This window comes from Catharus ustulatus, chromosome 5, assembly GCF_009819885.2.
Source record: "Catharus ustulatus isolate bCatUst1 chromosome 5, bCatUst1.pri.v2, whole genome shotgun sequence".
NCBI lineage: Eukaryota > Metazoa > Chordata > Aves > Passeriformes > Turdidae > Catharus > Catharus ustulatus.
In genome coordinates, this window is record NC_046225.1 from 62,386,580 (window position 1) to 62,407,470 (window position 20,891).

General features: G+C 38.2%; 1 protein-coding gene across 2 annotated transcripts in view; it reads left to right on the plus strand.

Annotated features, from left to right (window-relative positions):
* CLNK (cytokine dependent hematopoietic cell linker) overlaps positions 1-20,697 on the plus strand; it is a 40,175-nt gene extending 19,478 nt beyond the window's left edge. For both annotated transcript variants that reach the window (XM_033059824.2, XM_042779263.1), the window contains 8 exons: positions 2,954-2,981; positions 5,759-5,777; positions 6,802-6,865; positions 7,934-7,974; positions 10,420-10,547; positions 10,857-10,934; positions 11,066-11,221; positions 17,523-20,697. In XM_033059824.2, the coding sequence (XP_032915715.1) occupies positions 2,954-2,981; positions 5,759-5,777; positions 6,802-6,865; positions 7,934-7,974; positions 10,420-10,547; positions 10,857-10,934; positions 11,066-11,221; positions 17,523-17,651 (643 nt within the window). In that variant the 3' untranslated portion in view covers positions 17,652-20,697. The remainder of the gene's footprint in view (positions 1-2,953; positions 2,982-5,758; positions 5,778-6,801; positions 6,866-7,933; positions 7,975-10,419; positions 10,548-10,856; positions 10,935-11,065; positions 11,222-17,522) is intronic.
* The last annotated feature ends 194 nt before the right edge of the window (positions 20,698-20,891 follow it).

Here is a 20,891-nt window from a genome sequence, read left to right on the forward strand (position 1 = left end):
CGAAGTGCGGCTTATAATCAGGTGCGGCTTATATATGGACAAAGAATGAAAAGTTGCTGTTTTAGTTTGGAGGACAGGTGTCTGCTGAGAAAGGCAGGAGCTTCTCTTTGAAATGGAGAATGTAAACCCCCTCCCTCCAAATTATTGTAATTTTGAAATCAAGGGGCTTTCAGGCAAAAATATGGGAATTAGGAATAACAGTTCTTTACTAGGGAAATTAAAATAGAAATACAGTACTACAAAGAAACAAACCCCAAACCCTGACAAAGTCAGAGTACAACCTGACACCCCACCAGGCAGGGTGTTGGTTGCAGTTCCATTAAATGGTGGCTGCATCCTCCTGCAGTGACAGATGTGATTTAGTTGGAGCAGTGCTCCTGCAGAAGGTGTAGTTTCCCTCTGGAGGTCCAGTGGTGATGTGGAGAAATCCGGTTTTCCTCTGGAGTCCAATGGAGAAAGGGGCTCCCTTAGTGTCCCAAAACCTCTGTTTTTATCTTGGTAAGAAATGTTGGGCTCTTCCCCCTGGCTGGAGCAACTTCCAATGGGATGCAGTAATTTTATCAGTCACACAGTGGGACTCAACGGCCATTAGCAGAAAATTACTCGCTGGAGGAAGGATGGGTTGTGAAAAGATAAAGAACAATGCCCTGCCTGGTTTCAATGGATGGCCCATTAGCAGAATATCTGCCCACGGAGATAAGGATCACTGCCCCCACCCTCAACAGATGGTGATAGAATAGATACCTTTTATCACACTCTGTATTGTAACGTGCGGCTTATAATCAGGTGCGGCTTATGTATGGACAAAGAATGAAAAGATGCTGGCACCCGGAAGTGTGGCTTATACTAAGTGCGGCTTATAATCGTGAAATTACTGTAATTCCTTACTTTGTTGAGAGCAGCATGGATCTTCGCGGCAAAGAAAAAGTGGACCTTATAGTCCGGTGCGCCTTATATAATGTACAAAGTTGTGAAATTTGCTGACTCCCAGAGCTGCGCCTTATAATCCGGTGCGCCTTATGGTTGTGAAATTACTGTATATTCTTAATGAGTGAGCTCTAATTATGGTTTTTGGGGTGGGGTTTTTTTCCTGAATGGTGCTTAAATTCTTTCATGGATTAGGTCCCAAAAGCTGTTGGTTGCTAAGACATTTTATCAATATGATGTAGATTCGTATTCAGACACAGGACCTGACATAGAGCTTCAAAGTTCCAAATCCCACGACTGATCCCCTCCCTTGGTAGGACAGCACAGATTGAAAGCTTTGTGAGAAATGTTATAATCCCTGTTGCCAGCAGATATCAGCATGCAGAGCACTTGGATTTAAAAGGTCCTATTATAAAGCCAAATTCTGTAATATAAACACGTCATGCCTATTTTACTAGGCATTTTTATCACATGAGTAAGATAGAAGTGCCACAGAATAAGATCACACACTATCTGGGGAAGGTAAAAATTTCCCACAAGCACTTCCCTCAAAATATTTCTCACCTGTCCTAAGTCCAGTTACAGCTTTAAGGAGCAAATATGCATATGAGTTGCACAGGGTAGGAATAAGGCACTACAGCTTACAGTCCTTTGCTAGACTGTAAGCAAAGCTGTCCAACCACAGATGTGATTTAGAAGCACAAGTCCTGTTTTCCAACAAAATTTGGAAGACTTATAAAATTTAACACATCATTATTTATACACGCCTAAAAATAGCTTCATAAAAAATGGGCAAGTGCAGGGTCCTGGAATGCATCTTAGAAGCTCTGGTGTGATTGAACCTTGCAGGCCATGCAAGGGCCATGTCCCTCGGAGGTGGAGGCCAGCCCTGCAAGCACATCTTTAATGTCATGGAACTTTACCACACACCCAACATCCTGAATATAGGCTTTCACACATTAAGTAATGGCCCTGGAGACCAAGCTAAAAAATTGAAGAAATGAACACAAAAACAACTATCCAAACCAAAACAGTTCCGCTCCTTTCTCCTAGCCTTCTTGAATAATACAGATAATTTCCAAATTTCTTGCCTTGGGCCTCCGTGCTGATGGATGTTTTCAACATAGACATGAGGAAGAGAGCCCTTGTCACTGTTGAAAAATAGCTCCCAGGGTTTCCTATACCAGATCTTCCTTTTGTCTTCTGGCTGATTTATCCAAATATCTCACTGTCATATTTTTTCAGTCAGGAGATAGGCTAAACAAGGACTAAATCTCAGAGCCTTCCAAAAGCTACTAGATGCTTATTCACACCTTATGTTGCTAAGTAGCTTGTAAAATCTGGTCCTGTCTCTTTTATTAGGAGATACATGCTGCTAAAAAGCATAAGCTTTCATCATAACCAAAACATCTAACAAAATATGTCAGACTCAATGTCTTGTCCTTTTTTTTTTTTTTTTTTTTTTTGGAGGGAGAATATTTCCTTCCCAGGAAAGGAAGATACTCCTGTTGATCAGGCATATCAGGAGGAGGCAGAGAAATACCTTATCACCTACTTAATCAGGGCCATGAGGAACATTCTCCACTCATCTTTCTCTGGTTTGCACTTCCTTTCAGCTGTACTCTCCATTTCAGCTATGAGTGTTTCAATTATTAAATTCTTCAATCTTCAAGGAACTTACTTCCATTTATAGCTGACTCTAAAGTGTGTGATAAGACCCTTTGGCATGAGATGAAATGTACTGAAGTTGATATTCCTCTTTTTCCCCTCCTCCCAATATAAATCCTTAACAAAATTGTCTTTTACCATAATGAATTCAGTGGACACTATTCATTTTCTAAGGAAGTACAAGATACTCCTCCTGAAAATAATTTGTGTAAAAAATAACCAGCCTCTGAACTTCTCCAGCAATAACAAAATCCTTCCCTTGTCAAGGGATCTTAGTTTCCAGTGATGATGTAGTCAAAGTGACTTTTATTTTAATTATTATAATTAAATGATTTGCATATTATTCTTTCTTTTCCAGACATTCATCTGTTAGAGAATCAAATATAGTAAGTATTCATCTTTGTATGTTTGAGAACCATAAAAGCCAAACACATTTCACAGCTCCACAGCCTCTCTTCTAATACTATTTTAGCCTATTAGTTTATAAAAACCTGCAAGAGTAACATCAGCTTTGTGTCATAAAAGTGTCCATCTTTAATGTGTGTTGCAATTTCAATACTGCTACTTCCTGAATGGGATAAGTTTCTGAATTTGCTTGCAGAAATAAAAACATAGTTACCTGTCCAACTATTCACGTAAAGCATCTCCTAACTGCCTGATGTGGATGCCTGTGAAGAGGGAGCAGCAGGAGACAGTCCCCTTCAAACAGAGATTCTACATACATTTTTACAAACAGAAAACTGAAATTGTAAGGCCAATAGAGGAGTGTAATAGCATTAATGTAATATAAATACTTCAAATATAAGATGACCAATTTCAATATGAAACAAAAATAGACAACTTTTAAATCCAGTTTTAACAATCCCTGCTATCCCCCAGCTCCCTTTTGCCTCTCCTTCCCCACTCACTTTCTACTCAGACCAATGAAGCAAAGCAGAGGAAATGGTTTTAGCAATAAGGGAGCTTAGTTACGACAAGTGGTTTCCCATAAAACTTATTAAGAGATATAGTCCCTACAATCATGCAGTGTTTGTAAAATTTGGAAAGAGGTTATAATTTATAGCATTTTGAGCTTCTCACTGAATGCTTTAGTTCCTGCACTAATGTGCTCCTACTGAATTGTTTTTGTTTTCTTATTAGAAGGAACAGAAGAAAGGAATCTATAGTAGTTAATCCCAACTGTTCCTTCTACAGCAGGTTGTAGACAAGTCTGTAGATTTGTGCTAACTTTTAAATCAATTGAGTTTTCTTTCTCCACAGTTCTGATCAGAAGGCTGCCCCAAACCTCTCTCCTCTTGGTTAGAAGCTTCTTTAGTTTGAAAGATAGTGACAAAAACATGGTTTGATAGCAATATTTTAATCAACACTTAACGCTTTAAAAAGCTCTATATTGGCAAGAAGGATAACATTTAAAAAAAAGAAAAAAAAAAAAAGGACTTAGTCTTGTCCTGGATACTGACTCATTACAAATAAAATATGAAAACACTCCTAAGAAAAATAAATATCTTACAGCTCTAATTAATATTTCTGGTTGGACACTGTACAGCTGCACAAATACTTCATCTCTTAACAGGCTTTTAGTTTGGCTACATCTTAAGGAGAAATATTGTGTGTGTCATGACATTGAAAAGATAAAATTTAATTTTGATCACTTCCCATTCATATAGATAAGAAGGCCTAAACAGTTTCAGTATGACCTGGAGGAGGAGAAGACAATGTGCCCTTGTCAGGGTTTCAGACATTGAAGAGCAGGTCAATAGGTTTGAGAGAAGGTTTACTCTTCACCATAACCCAGATAGGCTGCAGGAGAGAATACTGAGGAGCCTCTTGAAAGTGGAAAGGACAAAGGCAAAATGCTACCCAAGAGTGAACCAAACCCTCTGCTCAGTTCAGAAGGACCTGGGGACAAAGGCTGAACATGAGCCACTGGTGTATCCCTGGTAGCCATAAAGACCAACAGCATATCAAGCTGAGTCAACAGAACCACTGCCAAGAGGTCAAGGGAAGGGACTATTCCCTTTTACTCATCACTCAGTGGACAACACCTGGAGTACTGCTCAAGGCTGAAGCTGACAGAGCAGAGAAGGTCAGCACGGGGTCACCAGGAAGCCAGGACCTGCAGTGCCTGCCCTGTGAAATGAGTCTGGTGGGACTGGGTTCCCTCTGCCTGGAGAGGGGACAGCCCTGGCGGAACACAATAGCTGCCAGTCAGAGTCTGAGAGATGTTTGTCAAAAAGGCAGAGCACGGTGCTTTACTAAGTACAGTGGAAGTACAAAAGGCAACAATCTTGAAATTATGAAGGTTTCAATGAGAAATAAGGAAGAAAAATTAATTATGAGGACATTGAAAGAGGTTTCCCAGAGAGGCTGTGAAACCTGCATTCTGGGAAGTTTGCCAGACCCAGCTGGTTAAAGTTCTGAGACACCAGGTCTCATCTCACAGTTCTCCATGCTTTAAGCAGGAGCTTGGACTAGGACCTGCCAGCCTGAATAAGACTTGAAATTTCTAAGTAATAGGTAAACAATATTGGGGAAGTAACTTATAAGGAAAGCTCAAAATGCAACATCTACAAAGAATAAACTATTTTTCTTTTCAATATTCATGTATTACAGTCTTAGATGCATCAAATTAACAAACAAAATAATTGATATTCCCACCATTTTGATATGTGAATCAAAATACAGAAGTCAAATTCCAACCTTTGGAAACCCATCATTCCTATTTTTAACATAATATGCTGGATTAAGACTCTCCACACAGTGATTTTGAATGAAATATCTGCCATGACAGTAAAAATAATTGTACTGTCAAATAAAGAGCACGAAAAGAAGTGACTAATTTTCATCTTTGGATAGTGTCTCTCCAGTCAACCATAATCAATCTTGATTTAATACAAGATCAATGATGGAAAACCATATTGTTAAGTTAAATTGATACACAATAGTCATCATTAAATGCTTACTTACACCCCTAAAAAGTCCAATTCTCAATGTTGCTAGCAGACTGAGATCAGTATTCAGCCCAGGTTTTTACAAAATTATCAAGTATTAAAGATTGAATGTCTATAAATTATTTTTAAACTGGTGGATAGTTGGGTCTGTTGGGATAAATTCAAATTACAAATCCAAAGAAAAATATTTACTATGTTCTCATTTTATATAGGTACCTGGAAGAGACCAAGGTCAGTATTCAATAATATGATCATTTGTTGTCTTTCCTTTATGATCTAAAACTAAAATATTCTATCATTATAATTCTGGCTGAAACAAGAGACCTCCCTCAGGAATTCATCTGCTGAGAATGGAGAGAGTTAGACAGACCTCAATAGTTGCTGATGAGTAGTAGGAAAAAAAGGAAACTTAACTTGGCCTTAGCTACAGCTATTTGGGGAGCCAGGGTATCACACTTGTCCTAAGCAAATGTCTTAAGGTTTTGGGGAAAACAGGAGTGTTGGTGCCTAAAAAACCTAGAAAATGATATCCAAAAGAGATCTGCACAGAGGACATCACCCCTCTCTCTTACTGCTCTACCCTTGAGGGGGAGAATTTTGAAATAAAGGTTTTTAAAAGCTTTCGGCTTTTGAAGCTAAAAAATATGTAAAAATTGAAACCTCCAATGTTTTAAAAACATCTCAGTTCTTTAGATATACATACAGCTTTGAAAAAAATGGCTTAAACCACTCACTGTATCTGTGTGTGCAAAGGTCCATGACAAAGGTGACTCCAAAATACTTTGAAGATAGATACAGGTTACATGGCTTTCATGCTGCTTGCACTTTGTGTTAATGAGTTCATCATTTCCTCTGGTATTTCCTTCTGTGGATCAAGGCACCATTTCTTGATTTTCAGTAAGAAATAGAATTGACTGCTTTAACAAATTCAATGCCTATCCTGTCCTATAAAAAGGATTTATGAACTCTCCACATACTTTTAGTTCAACGTTCTACATTATTTACAATTTTGTTGAGCCATATTTGGCTCAGCAAAGCCTGTAACGTCCCCCATGTAACATTCAGTACTAGTCCAAATGTTTCCCACTGAAATCATTAGCTGACTCATTCAAGCCAGACTGATTACAGCCCTTTAAGGTTTTCTATTGAACTGCATCACCCTCATCTATGAATTTATTTAATTTATCTAGTAGTTGCTAGTTGCTGTCAGTTACACAAAAGAGGAAATATTAATTTCTAATTTTTTTATGAATAGTTACAAGTTTGGGGAAGAAACCTGAAGTATCTTTTCAACCACAACAGCATACTCCTGAAGCCAGGTAAGAATAGAAGAATTTCATGAGTTTGTACTGGATGCTTCAAGGACTAAACATTCTGCCCTAGAAAATTATACTTCACTATGCAATAACAGCAAGATGATACCACTTTCAGATGCCATGCAGTGATATATTATGTTTTACCCTGATGTATGACAAGAACCATCTTTGGGAATTGCTTTCAAGCGATTGTAATTGCACAGCCAATTTTTATCTTTAATAGCATGCTGCTGTATTACATTTCTGCTACTATTTCTGTGATAGGGTGTTAAATATATTGTATAAAGAAGCTTTATCTCCAGCCTCAGCATTTCCTCTCCCCCTCATTTTCTATTTTTATTTACAAAGGATACATGCCTGGCTTTGCTATAAAAATCTTTCCTTTCCAATTGCCTGCATTCTTTTTTGCCCCCTGAAATATGCAACAAAACCAAAAAATATAGGAGAGGGCATAAGAAGCATATGAATGATTTAACATCGTTCCTAGACAAACACAGAATCTCTCATGTAGCATTGTTTAAAATAATGGCATTTCTCTGTGATAAAAATTATTGTATGGACTAAATATGACCATATTTGTGACCCCTAGTATTCTGTTTCTTCTTATGCTTGTATCATGTAAAGTTATTTGGTCAATATTTCTCCCAGTGTAACATAACAAAATACTAACTGGCCACTCAGGAGCAGTCTAGAAAATCAGAACAGGCAGGGAAGAACTGCTCCCTGGGTCTTCCTACAGAGGCACTGGGAACATCAGCTGAAATCAGCAGTGAACAAAAGCAGACAGTGCTTCACTATATACGCCATTAAAATGTGGAACTCTAATGGAGAGCAAAAAAAACCCAAAACTCTAATGCAACTTGAAAAAATGGCTGTGAAAATAAGGGAAATTTGTCAAAAGACACTAAATACAGTATTACCACCCAAAACCTGAGAAGGCCCAAAGCTGCCTGTGAGAGGAAGGGGTATTCTGAGGAAACACAGCTATGCTTTGCTTTCTAATTTGACTCTTACACTGCCACTAAAAGAAATATTTTTCTGACATTACTTTTATTCATTGCTTTTTCCCAGCCCTCAATGTACATGGAGCTCTAAAAACATTTGCAGATCAGGTAAGAACCAGAGAATGCTTTGAAAGCCAAACTAAACATGGAAAAATAAGAGTAAGAAAGAGATTCAGGTTACTATGCTTGTATGTCTGCACTGAGGATTTTCAATGCACTTCCTACCGTCCTTGACTACATAGCATACTTTTACTCTCCTGTAACTGCCTCTGCAATTTAATCAAAAAAACAAACCCCTAAGCTGTGCCAAGAACCTATGAGTGCATAACACGAACTTACGGTAAAAGCAAATACCACCAGAAAGAACATATGGACTGCATTATTTGTTCAAATCAAGTAGGATTCAAATTAACTTTGGGCTATCCAAGCCCACCTCCCCCAGCTTTGCCTCACAGGCCCCAGCTCCCAGATCCTGCTGGGTTCCCTCCATTGAGCCGCTTCCTTCTAGTGCTGGGGTGAAATTCCACACACTTTCTTCTGGATACCTACTAAAAATCCTTCTTTACATAATTTGTAAAGTTCATCTAGGTCTCTGTTTGCTGCTGCCACTTCAGACACTTCCTGCCATCCCTACCAGGGCTTTTGCTCCTTCAGGCTCTCTGGGACAACAGAGTAACCTTTTTCCTCTGTCAATTCCTTGCCCCCCTGAAGCAACAGGGAGAGAACAAATAAGTAGCCTTTCCCTTGCTACCCTACAATTGCCTTTAAAGTCTATACTTGGCTTAAAAAATATTTTAAGAACAAATATTAATTTTGTTAAATCTAATTTCTTGACAAACTGTTTTTAGTTCCATCTCAGTCAGATTTGGTATATAAGCATTGCAAAAGAATTTTACCCTTCTTGTTCTACACGTTAGTTAAGACACACCACAAAAAAAATCTGCAAAATATACACAGCACAGGTCACAAAGTAACTATGGTCCTAGTAGTGAGGTCTCTTAAAAAAAACAAAACAAAACAAAACAAAACAAAACGAAAATTCTGGGGATAGCCCCTAAAAATGCAATGTGAAAATGCTAAAAATCACGATCCAATAAGCTGAACAGTAAGAGTATTTCACATTTTGACAGCTCAAAGTGATTGCAGAAACAAAAGGTTGATGTCTGTACCAGACCCTTTGAACAGATTTCATTACTGAACAGACTGATTGCCTACTGGAGATCAGGGTTCTTTGTCTACTGCTATCAGTGGATCTTGTTTTAAAAACAAAAGTAATGCAGTTATACATCAGAACATAGTACATATATAAATGGAACAGTGAAATGCAGTGAAAATGGCTTCCCCTCTGTAAAAGAAAGACTTCCTAGTAAAATTTAATATTGTCATATGCTGCATACCAGCATAACAATAATAAACTAGGAACAGATAATAAAGCAGGAACAGATAAAGCACAATGAAATACACCCCTGACAAACAGCACTTGGGTGACAGTAACCAGAAGAAAAAGATGGAAGCCATTGATAACCAGATTTCGCTCATCTACTTTTAAAATGGACACTAGATCATTTCTCCCACCAACATTGCATGAAACACACAGAACTGTTTTCTGTTGTACAACAGGATATGGTGGGTTTTTATCTTCAATTAACAATTTTTCCCTGTGTCACATATCTGAAAATCACATTTGATCTTTACCTTGAAAGGAAGCCCTTGCTTTTTCCAGGCTGTTTCTGCTTCTGCTGCATACTCAAGAGTCAGTCCAAGCCTCCCATATTACACAACTTCTTGTGTTCCTGACCCACCCACTGCACTTGTTCAGCTCCACAGAGACCTGGGTAGCTGGGTCTAGTTAGTAAAGGGTAGCCCTAAACTGCAGACAGCAAATCACATTTGCTTTGGGAGAAAGGTTTCAGCAATTCCAGGCTGCACCAGCAGCACTGTATGGAGCAGGCACACGCAGCCAAAGACCAGCACCACTTCCTCAATGTGAGAGCAATCTCACCACTTGGTCCTGAATTCGTTAATTGAAACAAGTCACGGAGCAGACTGAAATTCATCAGCATGGCAGAACTTCTGAATCATTTGAGGTTTCAACAGCTGGGTAGAAACAATGCTAGCTGGCAATCTAATAGTGAGGGGCTTTAATATGATCCAACATAACAGCACCTGCAATCCAACGCAAACAAAAGGGACTCAAAAGGTGAAAGTAGAACAGAATGAACCATTATCCTCATCCCATATTTAGTATTTTATTTAGCATTTGCTGTTTTATTAAGAGCTTATTATTTTGCTATGTGCATAATAGCCTGTCAGACTGAAGTAAATTAAAAACCATCAGGAAACTAATGTGTTAAATCTCTGGGGGCATTAATCTGAAATCACTGATGCTGCATTAGCACAAGACCACTCATAACTGACAGCTCTGAATTTTTAAGTTTAATATCACAATACTCTAAATTAAAAATACTATTCTCAAAATTATTAAGTAAAACATAGTGTAAAATTATAACTTCTAAGGATGCAACTTTTTTCCTTCTGAATTTACTTTTACAGGTTCCACATTAAGTGTGGATAATTTGACAGTAAAGAAGCCACCACCTCCTCCATCATATGCAACATGCAAAAATAAATCAAAACATTTGCTTGTGGAACAGGAAATGCAATCTCAACCCACTGAAAAGGTAAAGACCAGCTTTGCTACATAAAAAGACAAGTTTTCAGGAAACAGGATAAAAACTGTACGGCACAACCCCTGACCCCCTCTGAAAGCTGTGGGTGGTCAGCACCTTTGAGAAAGTCCAATATGAGCTCTTGAAACCATGGATAAGAATTTAAATGTCCAATTTGACTAAAACTTCCTAACAATATAGATGCATTACCATTATATACTGTGCTGAATGTCCTTTAAATGCAGATCAGATAGAATCTGGTTTTGCTTCTGCCAGCTGTTGTTTATTTCCATACACTGATTACGCGATCTTAAAATTAAGGATTTAAACAAATGTGAATGGTACGTTGGAGAATATGATCGCCATAAAGCAGAGAAGATACTGCTACAGAAAAACCTTGTAAGTACCATTTATCTCAAAACCTGGGATGTAAACTCTTGGGGGAAAATTTCTGTAAGCTGTCCACAAAGGCTTACAAGTTTTGTTGTGAACTAACCATACAATCCATAATTTAAATCTGTATCATATAGGACGAGACATTCTTGGTTAGAGATTGTTCAAAGAAATCAAAGGCTGAACCATACGTTTTGGTTGTTTATTATGGAAGAAGAGTATACAACATCAAAGTCCGTTTTCTGGAAGAAAGCCAACAATACGCATTGGGAACAGGGCTCAGAGGAGAGTGTGTAAGTAAAATCCCATCTGACCTTACAGCCTATAGCTTTTATATCGGACTTCACAAGCTCTTAATACTAAACATTAGTAACAAACTCTCCCACGTAACAAACTTGTTGTTTCATTAAAGTTTCTTTCACAATACCCTCATTTTAAGTATGTCTCAAGTTTCAAGCAGCTTCATAATAATTTAAAACCAAATTTTGTGTACCATGCTCAAATTCAGATTTAAATTACAGTAATTTCACAACTATAAGGCACATCTTAAAGCCTAAAATTTTGGTTCGAACCCAGAAGTGCACCTTATAATTCAGTGCGCCTTATATATGGATAATGTTCAGAAATCTGCCAACCCAGAAGTGTGAGCAGCGAGCTAAGCTAGTTGGGGCAGGGCTGTGCGGCTCGGCCAGGGCAGAGCCGCGTGGTTTGGCAGGGTCGGGGCGGGGCCACGTGGCTCAGCAGGGCCAGGGGTGGGTGGCATGGACCCGTGGGGTCCGTGCGGGGCCGTGCAGTTCAGCCAGGGCGGGGCCAGGGCAGGGCTGCGCAGCTCAGCGGGGCTGGGGTGGGGCCGCGCGGCTTGGCAGGGTTCGCACTATTACGTTTCTTATTGGCTGCTTTGTTGTGGACGGATGGTCGCTGGGAAAAAAAGGTGTGCCTTATAATCTGGTGTGCCTTATATACTGAAAATGTTTGGATATTTTTTCCGACACCTGGAAGTGCACCTTATAATCCAGTAAGCCTTATAGTTGTGAAATTACTGTAATGTAAAAATTTCCTAAGTACAGTAATTTCACGATTACAAGCCACACCTGATTACAAGCCACACCTCCGGGTGCCGGCAATGTTTAGGTCTTTGTCCATATATAAGCTGCATCTGATTATAAGGCGCTCTGTTGTTCGCAGCAAGGACCTACGTGCAACAAAGTTGCCAATTAGAAACAGAATCGCAGGATTGCGGGGTTTACTGGCTTGGCTCGGGGCTGGGCGGGCTCGGCCCACTCGGGGCTGCTGATGGGGCCAGGTGGCCCAGCTCGGCACTGTCACACAGAGGGGCCGCTCAGGGTTGGCCACTGCTGCCGGGCTCACTCACCCCGGCCTGACACTGCCCCGCGGCGGCCGGCAGGGACGGAGCTCGCCCGCTCCCACGGTGGCGATGGAGCCCACCTGCTCCCACGGCAGTGGCGGGAGGCAGGAGGGAGCCCCCCGCCTCCCCGCCGTGCTGCCGGCATGGAGCCCACCTCCATCCGCCACGCAACAGAGTAATCAATTTGTAACAATCACGCAATCCCGGGTTTTAATGGCAGGTGCTTGGCTCGGCACCTTGGTTCGCACTTCCGGGTTTGGAAATTTCAGAACTTTTTTCATATATTGGCCACTCCTGAGTGTAAGCCGCATTTCCGGGGTGGGAGCAAAATTTTAGTCAAAAAGGTGCAGCTTATAATCGTGAAATTATTTACAATAGTTCTGTCTACTGTAAGTAACACCTGCAAAGTAAAAAGGAAAGAGAAGTTTTACCTTTTCTGGTATACATATTATTTTAGCATATTTTTAAACTCATGATAATTTAAGGAGGCATTTTCAAATATAGACAGCTCCATATATGTGACAGCAGGATCTCATGCTATGAAACAATAGGACAACAGTTGTCATGGATATTCAGAAGCAATTAAATCATCTGGGTCCCCAGCAATCAGTCTTTCAGATATGGTAAATTTCAATTAGAAAATTCCTTTAGATGAGCAATGCTTTTTTACATAATTAAATTCAATTATAGTCATGATAAGAGTCTAATTCTCATTCTGCATATATGGTTAAATAATAAACACTGTATTTGCAAGTCTTTCACACAACAAAAAATTAAACATTAAAAGTCAACTCTATAAAAATGTGATACTTGCAAAACAAACAAAAAAACCCCAAAACATATATAAAACAAGAAAAATATGACATAAAGAATGCTCAGCTGCAGAGCAAAAAAGCAAAGCAACAACCTCCTATGGATTAACTATTTAAATCACTGACACAAATCCAACTCAGGTGAAACAGCAAAGACTCTGTAGCTGAATCTTCAATTACATCCTTTTCATGCGTATCAATACTCAGAACTTACCTTTTGTACAGATAGACTTTTAAAAGCCTGAAATCACAAATGATCCAAGCTGATTTAAGGCATTTGATGGGTCCAAAATTTATATTAGAATTTTTATTAGAAAACAAGTGATAGGATTCCTGAGCTTTCACAAGAACAAGGTTTACTGGCAAGTTGTTCTTTAGGGACATTAGTTTAATGATAAAGGGGGGAAAAAAATCCTTCATTATGCAAGGACAGTGAAACAGTTTGGAAGCTGAGTGATTGCACAAATCAAGAACTGCAGGAACCATCATCCTGGTGCTGCTGTAGTAACCATCAGTCTTCTGCAAAGGATTGGCTGCATTTCTGAACTGAAACTCCCAGTTGATTTCCTGGAGTTTTAGTACGACTCAGGAGAAAGCAAGTTTAGTTTTCCATGGTTCTGACATTGTTTAGTCTTCCTGTAATGGCCCTAATACAAATAGGCTCAGAACAAAAACAGTGACAGAAAATAAGGCACATTACAGCATAATGTACTATATGTGTATTCTCACTGGAGAATAAAGACATAGGACTAAATTTTCATTATGTTAACAGCTATAACAATTAAGGTAACTGGAAAATTACTTGAACAGTACATGAACAACTTTTACTGAACTAAAAGGAAGGAGAACACAATCGCTCCCATCTCAGGAAATACCAAAATATATGACTTTGTTGTTCCAACTTCTGCACAGACAGTATGTATCTTAAACAGTGGGTCTGGACTGACAAGTCAAATTGCAAAGTACAACTTCAAAGTAAGGATTCCAAGCATGTAGTTAACAACACACAGTGCATCCAAGACGTAGCTCTGCCAGGCCAAATCTGTAATCATGACTGCCTACCTCATGCCTTCTTCTTTAAGGATTCTTTCTCGTTGTACCAGCGAATCACAAACGTGGCAATCTTCCACTCCTATGTATTATTCTCAGCAGTAGACACGAAAACAGAACTGGGCACAAAGCACATATGCAGTAATGAACAATCAGTGGCACAAATATGCTCAGAAGAGCTTCTTCCATCTCAGGCAGTCTGAAAGCATTCCCCAAAAAGGCTCATTCTTGAAAACTGTCACCTCCAGTTTTGCAGCTCATCTGAGGATTTTTTCCAAAGAAGGTGAAAACATTTTGTAAGGCTGTGAATTACAGCCAATTGCTGCCTGTAACTTCTTAAAATGCTTTCCAGAGCACTCTGCTTTGTCCCTCTGCTTGGATACCCTTTGTTACACCACATTTTGCAGTGCAGCCAGACCTTGCTGCTCTGTCTAGATTAGCTGAATATTCCCTCTTCATCAGCCAGAGAAAAATTAAACACCAGCAAACATGTGCAGACCTATTGCATTTTTCCCCAACTGGTGATTTTATTCAGAGGTTTGGTCTTAAGATTTTCTGCAGTTTGTTTTCACTTTTGAATTAGTCTATTTTCATCCATTAGAAACACAAGTTTTCCCTATTTTATTGCAACCTTCAGTTTTTACTATACAGCCTAAAAGTTGTTAGCATATTATATCATCAAATGAGATTTAAAATTAACAGTTATTTTTTAAAATGTATTTCATTTAATTCTCATGAGTACTTTTATCATTAGTTCCCATATAGCCCTATAAGGTCATAAAGGGGAAAAAAAGGGGCTGATCATCAGATTTTTATGGTAAAAGTATCTGAAGTTCCATGCAGTTAAAGTAGTATCAAACTCTAATATAATAAATAGAAGGGTAAAAAAAAAAAAAGAAAATCACTCTCTTAGTGGAGGTACATCTTTTGCTAGCTATTTAGCCACAGATGTTCACACCCATGTACATATTTAATATACTAATTACAAAGCTATAAAGAGCAGATCCCCAAATGACGCATACATGGAATTGAGGAATTTACATTCAAAACTGCTACACTGAGCACCCTTTACTTGGTTGTTGTCTTCCTCTACCCAGGTAATTTCGCTATTAAAGATCCAGAGATCCCTGTAACACTAGCTTTTTTCATGTGCACAGTTCTTTTGAAAATGATGAAATACAAATCTTGCTCATATTTAAAGCTGATCATTATATGAAATGTACATATTTTTCTTATCTCCTTTTCAAAACCAATCTGCCACACTCAAAATACATGGTTTTAGCAGGTCTGTAGCATCAATCTCAACTCCCTATGCAGTGAAAAATGCATAAAAATGAAAGGCAGAAGTAGGCACCACTTCAACTTGGTGTCTGCTTTACAAAGAAGTTTAAAGCAGAACCTGGTGTGTATCTCTGGATCTCCTTGTTCCAGCCACAGATACTTTCTCCATCCTCACCACTGCATTTGCAGCTACCCTTCATCTTCAAACTATCAGTCACAGCATTTCACTTGATTAATTTCCATGTGAGACAAGTGGATTAGCTGCACCCACCTTCAGCAGCCACCAAACTGGCCTGGCCCGTCCAAGCAGCTTAGGGAGCACTTCCACTTAGGGAGTAACTCCCACTGATGGTATTATGTCAACAGTTACTGCCAGGAAAAGAGGCACAACAAAGAGCCAGTACCTTCAACTGAGAGATGCTTAGAAGATAAGCATCTTGTCCACCGCTTAAATGACAGCTCAGGGATGAACAGTCTCATTCAGGATGTGCAACACAGACCACAGTTCCCACCTTCCCAACACAATTCAGGACTACACCTTTCATGAGCAGCCCTTGAGACCCTATTCCCACCTCCCCAGAACAGACTGGAGACCTGCAGATTGAAAATTCCTACAACAGCAGAGATGGGCTGAGATTCTTCACACAGTGAAACAAATCAAATACTGAATTTTCTTCATCTATATGTCTTTAGATGTCATTATGCCTAACAAAAGGTGGAGCTCCATTAAAAGAGTTGAGGACATAAAACTGAGACATTTTTCACTCATTACCAAAGAGCTAGAAAAATGAACAATGTGGCATTAACCTAGTGAAGCCTAATTAAACTGCCAAAGCAGATGAACAGTTATAGTACTTTTGACTTCCCAAACAACAGAAAACATTCAAAAACAGGAAAAGAGCTGGTGCTGGAAGAGTTAATTTAGAATAAAAAAAGTAAGGATTACTTTCACAAGGCATGAAATACCAACCACGGTTTTGCCTCAGTTTTCAGTAGCAACAGTGACTTTGAACATAAGCAAAGACAAAACAGAGAAGTAAAACAAATGCATATGAAGTAAAACAAACTTTTTAAAATTACCATATTGGCTTTGAGACCAAGTAGTTTTCATTTTAATACAGGAACAGTTTCACCAAATCACATCCTTAATCAGATTCTGTTGTTATAAACTAGGCGTGAATCAGGCGGGGGTGAGAGACACTACCATGAGACACGACCAGGTGTACAATGAAGAACCATGCTTACAGTAAATGTTATATAAATAGGTGATAAGTAATAATGTCAAAGTAAGCTTTCATTACTGTGTGCAGTTCTGGTGGTTTAATACCAATGAGTACAAAGACCAGCTCAAGAGGAAAACAGGTATGATGAAAGCTTGTGGTCTGATGAGAGCTTAGAAGGTGCACACAGGGAAGAGAACTATTTAAACTGAAGGACTGCTAATCATTGGAGTGTTATTCTTCCACTAGGGCAGATGAGAATAAACACCTTGGATAGCTTTCTGCTGCTGTTTGATCAGATCAGCAACCTTGAACCAGACCTTTATCACTTCGGAAGTTGCTTAGACACTGTCATTTTTTTGGGTGTGAGAGAACAAGGTGTTTCTTGTTCCATGCTTCAAAGGGATTCTATAGCAACTTAATAAACTGAATGGGAGAACAAAGTGTACATTTAATAAGATACATTGAAACTCACAGTGTAAAACATCATGTACTGCTAATTATGTGTAACTTGTGGCAGGAAAAAGCTAGTAACAATTTATATTTGCTCCATCATTTCAAGATCTATCATCACATCTGGCATCACAATCTTTTATATGTGATACTGCATTACCAGGGTTTAGACATGCTCTCTTTTTGCCCTAAGGAGCTAGTTGCTTTGTACTGCACACAACAGAGATACAAAAAAGAAATATGGGGATCAAAATATGGTGCTTTTCCTTGTAGAACTGCTTTCATCTAATCATAATTCCATGCAAAATGTTACCTGTTTTTAATACTCTCATTTGCAAGTCTTTTAATGTTATAGATTAAACCATCTAGCAATTTCATTTTCCATCACTGATTACTGTCTTTCCCCCCCCAGAAATTTAATTCCGTGGAAGAGATCATTGACTTCTACAAATCCGTTCCCATAACACTCATTGACGGAAAGGATCAGTCAGGAAACCACAGAGAACAATGCTACCTCTCACATCCATTCAAGTCACGCTGACGTTTTCTGCCTTATTGTTACTGATTTATCCGCACAGATATAAATAGAACACTTATTTAAATGTCTCAAGAATCAGATTCACCTTTTGAGCAAGGAGCTCCCCATAACATAATGAAGCATTTTTCAGATCTACTCTATTATTTGATTGTTGCATTTTCACTTTGAGGATATAAGTAAAGAATATATCAATTTATAATTCACAGGAAGGTGTTGAGGCCAACTCCTGGTATCTTGACAATGAATGACCAATTTGCTTATCTTGTACTCTACTTTCTAATTTAAGATGAAAATGAAACTTGCCCTTGCTTTAAGATGAAAATGAAACTCTCCCTTGCTTACCTAAATGTCACTGAAACTCCATTAAGTAGCAAAACCCAATAAAGTATACCAGCACAATACCACAGTCATTAAATAAATATTCTTGCTTTTAAAAATACACATGAAACCCTGTGTGTCAGAGTTCTCACTGTCTAACAATTTCATGTGGTGTGCATGTTTGCTCAACAACAAGCTGTGCTCAGCTGCCACTGAAGTTAATGTCAGCTGATGTTTATAGGTATTGGAGATTTTAAAGCTGACTGTAATTATGTAAATTCTATTATTCAATGAGTACTTATTATTTAGTTTAAAGTAGCAGATACTTGTATTCCATACCTGAGCCTTCACTTATGTAATAGGACCATTATGCAAACAGTCACTTTAAATTCATATCAGGTGCAAATGTAGAAATAAAAATTGTAAGCAGGAAGAGTAGATGTACTTCAAAATCAGCAAGAAAACACGCTTCAGTGTGTATGAGCAATAAACATGAGAATGTGATTATTTTTCCAGAAAAAAAATGCAGAAATATTCATTCACACAATGTAAGTTTTGGAAGCCCAGCTAAGTTCTGTGTGTATACGAAGGCAAACCATTCCATATGCACATGAAGGGATTTTTCTGCACAGCATCGATAATCTTCCCAACCTCACTCAGAAGTTTGACTTAGGTTACGTAATATACCTAGGTTATATACTTAGGTTATTGTAATATACCAAATAATATTGCAATATACCAAAAAAGGAACTTTCGTTACTTTATCCTTATAGAATAGGAACAAGAAGAACAAAACCACTCAAGCCCAAAACCACAACATTCCAACCCAATTTATGACATTATTATGTAGTGGCACAAACTAGCTCTAAAAAAATTTAACAATTGATTGTTATTTTCTTGCAACCTTTTTATTTCTCAATGTTGCATCAAAAGGGAAGAAAACATCCACTGCAAATTATTTTCTCTCTAACTGATGAAAGCATTAAACTTGAAGGAAATTGACATAATTTTATCTGATAAAAGTAACAAAACAGAAGCTGCTAAAATAGAGTTTAGCAGAGTTCATTAAAAAAAACGATGACATAACCTGCTTTAAGAATTTCATAACCACAATACAACTTAACATACAACAGGTTTTCGTGTTGAAACAAAAAAAAAAATTAAAAATAAAAACCTTAAAAAAACCCAAGGCTTAACAATTTAGATAACAGATTATGGCAGTGACATACAGAGCTTTGCAGATGTTTACTAAAGTAAACAGCAAACTTTCTTACAGAAGACAAGCATTACTAGTATCCTTAAACCACCCAGGGTTCACAAAGCTGAGCAGCAACACTTCCCCATCCCCCCGGTACAGTTTTCACGAGCAATGTTCTGATTCTGCCAGTGACAACTCTTACAAAGCAAATTCGAAACTATTTATTTGGTAGCTTCTATGGAAACAAAATTAATTTGACCAGTAACCTGGACTGAAGGAATTTAAACAAAGGAATGCTAACCACTGGGTTTTTGTGTTAACCATTTCAGTATTTATTGTATATGATACACTATAATTTTAAAATGGAAACTATTTTCACCATTGAAAATGCAAATAGCACTGTTAGGTTTGGCATCAAAGTATATGAAGCGGAAAAAAAAAAAACCCTCTAGAGTACCCATCTAAAAAAATATAATTCCATTTGAATACAAAATGAGAACTGTCATTTCCTTATTATTGACAAAACAGGAAAAACAAAGTTTGTTCTGTGGAATAGGTTAGTGTGATACAAATGATACAAAAATTTTCCACGTGTACACGATGAAAAAAGATCTGACTTAAAGCACCAGCTATCACAAGGATTTTAACACTGTATTGCAAAATTATGGGAAAGAAATAAGTGGTTTTGAAAATAAACCTCAGTCAGATGTAGTTTTAAAATATTTACATTCCAATGTAGATATGATAAATATTTTATCAAAACAATGTATAATCTGCTGGAGTAGATAAAAAAATATTCCCAGCTAAACTGTTTACAAAAATGCACCATCAGTGAAAAGAGTTAGGGACTACCAGTTTACCAGAGAAGTCCCAGTTCAAACATAGAACACACATCCAGCATTAGAGTCAGTATTGATTTTCATATTTCTTAAACTGTAACACGTTAATTGTAAGTATGTGCTTCAATATACTTCATTCTATATGATTCTGAAATTATTTAGAATTGACAATACGAAGAGAAACATCCACAGCTCACATACAGAAACAGTAACTTCAGTGTCATCCCATCCCTTTTTTTACTAAAAAACTGCAATTTGGCCCTGATTTAGAGAAGTGTTTAAGTAACTGAGCAATGTTTACACTACACTTAAGTCAGTATGCATCAGACATAATCTGTAACTAGGCACATGCTTGTATGAATTTGAGGCCTACAAAAAAATAAATTGGAACAACATCTAAATTCATAAGCATGAATGAAAGATTGCACTGAAAATGTGGTTCAACACTGTCAATATCAAAGCTGTGCAACATGGCTTTTCATTTTGAAAAGTCTTCAACGAGTTCCCCAGTAAACAAACTCACCAACTAGAGCTCTAACCAAATACTGAGTCTGTAAATGCTTCTATCACACACAAGATGGTAGAGGGTTTATGTTTGGCTAATACTATTTGAGAACAGCCTTGAGGCCATACAGAGTAGTGCTTTTAACTATCAGCCCAAGCCTGATGTTATCTCTGGCTTGATGGTACAGAATCCTGACCGTTCTGCTCCCTCACATCTACACAATACAGTCTAGGTAAGGACTCAGTACGAAACAAAATTAAACTTTTTTGTGCTGTCTGATCTAGCAGGAGTAACTGTTTCCATCGATTTTTCATTTACACCCCTGTACCTCCTCTGAAGTCAGCAGAAGTGTTTGTACTTCACTGAAACAGAGCACTTGCATT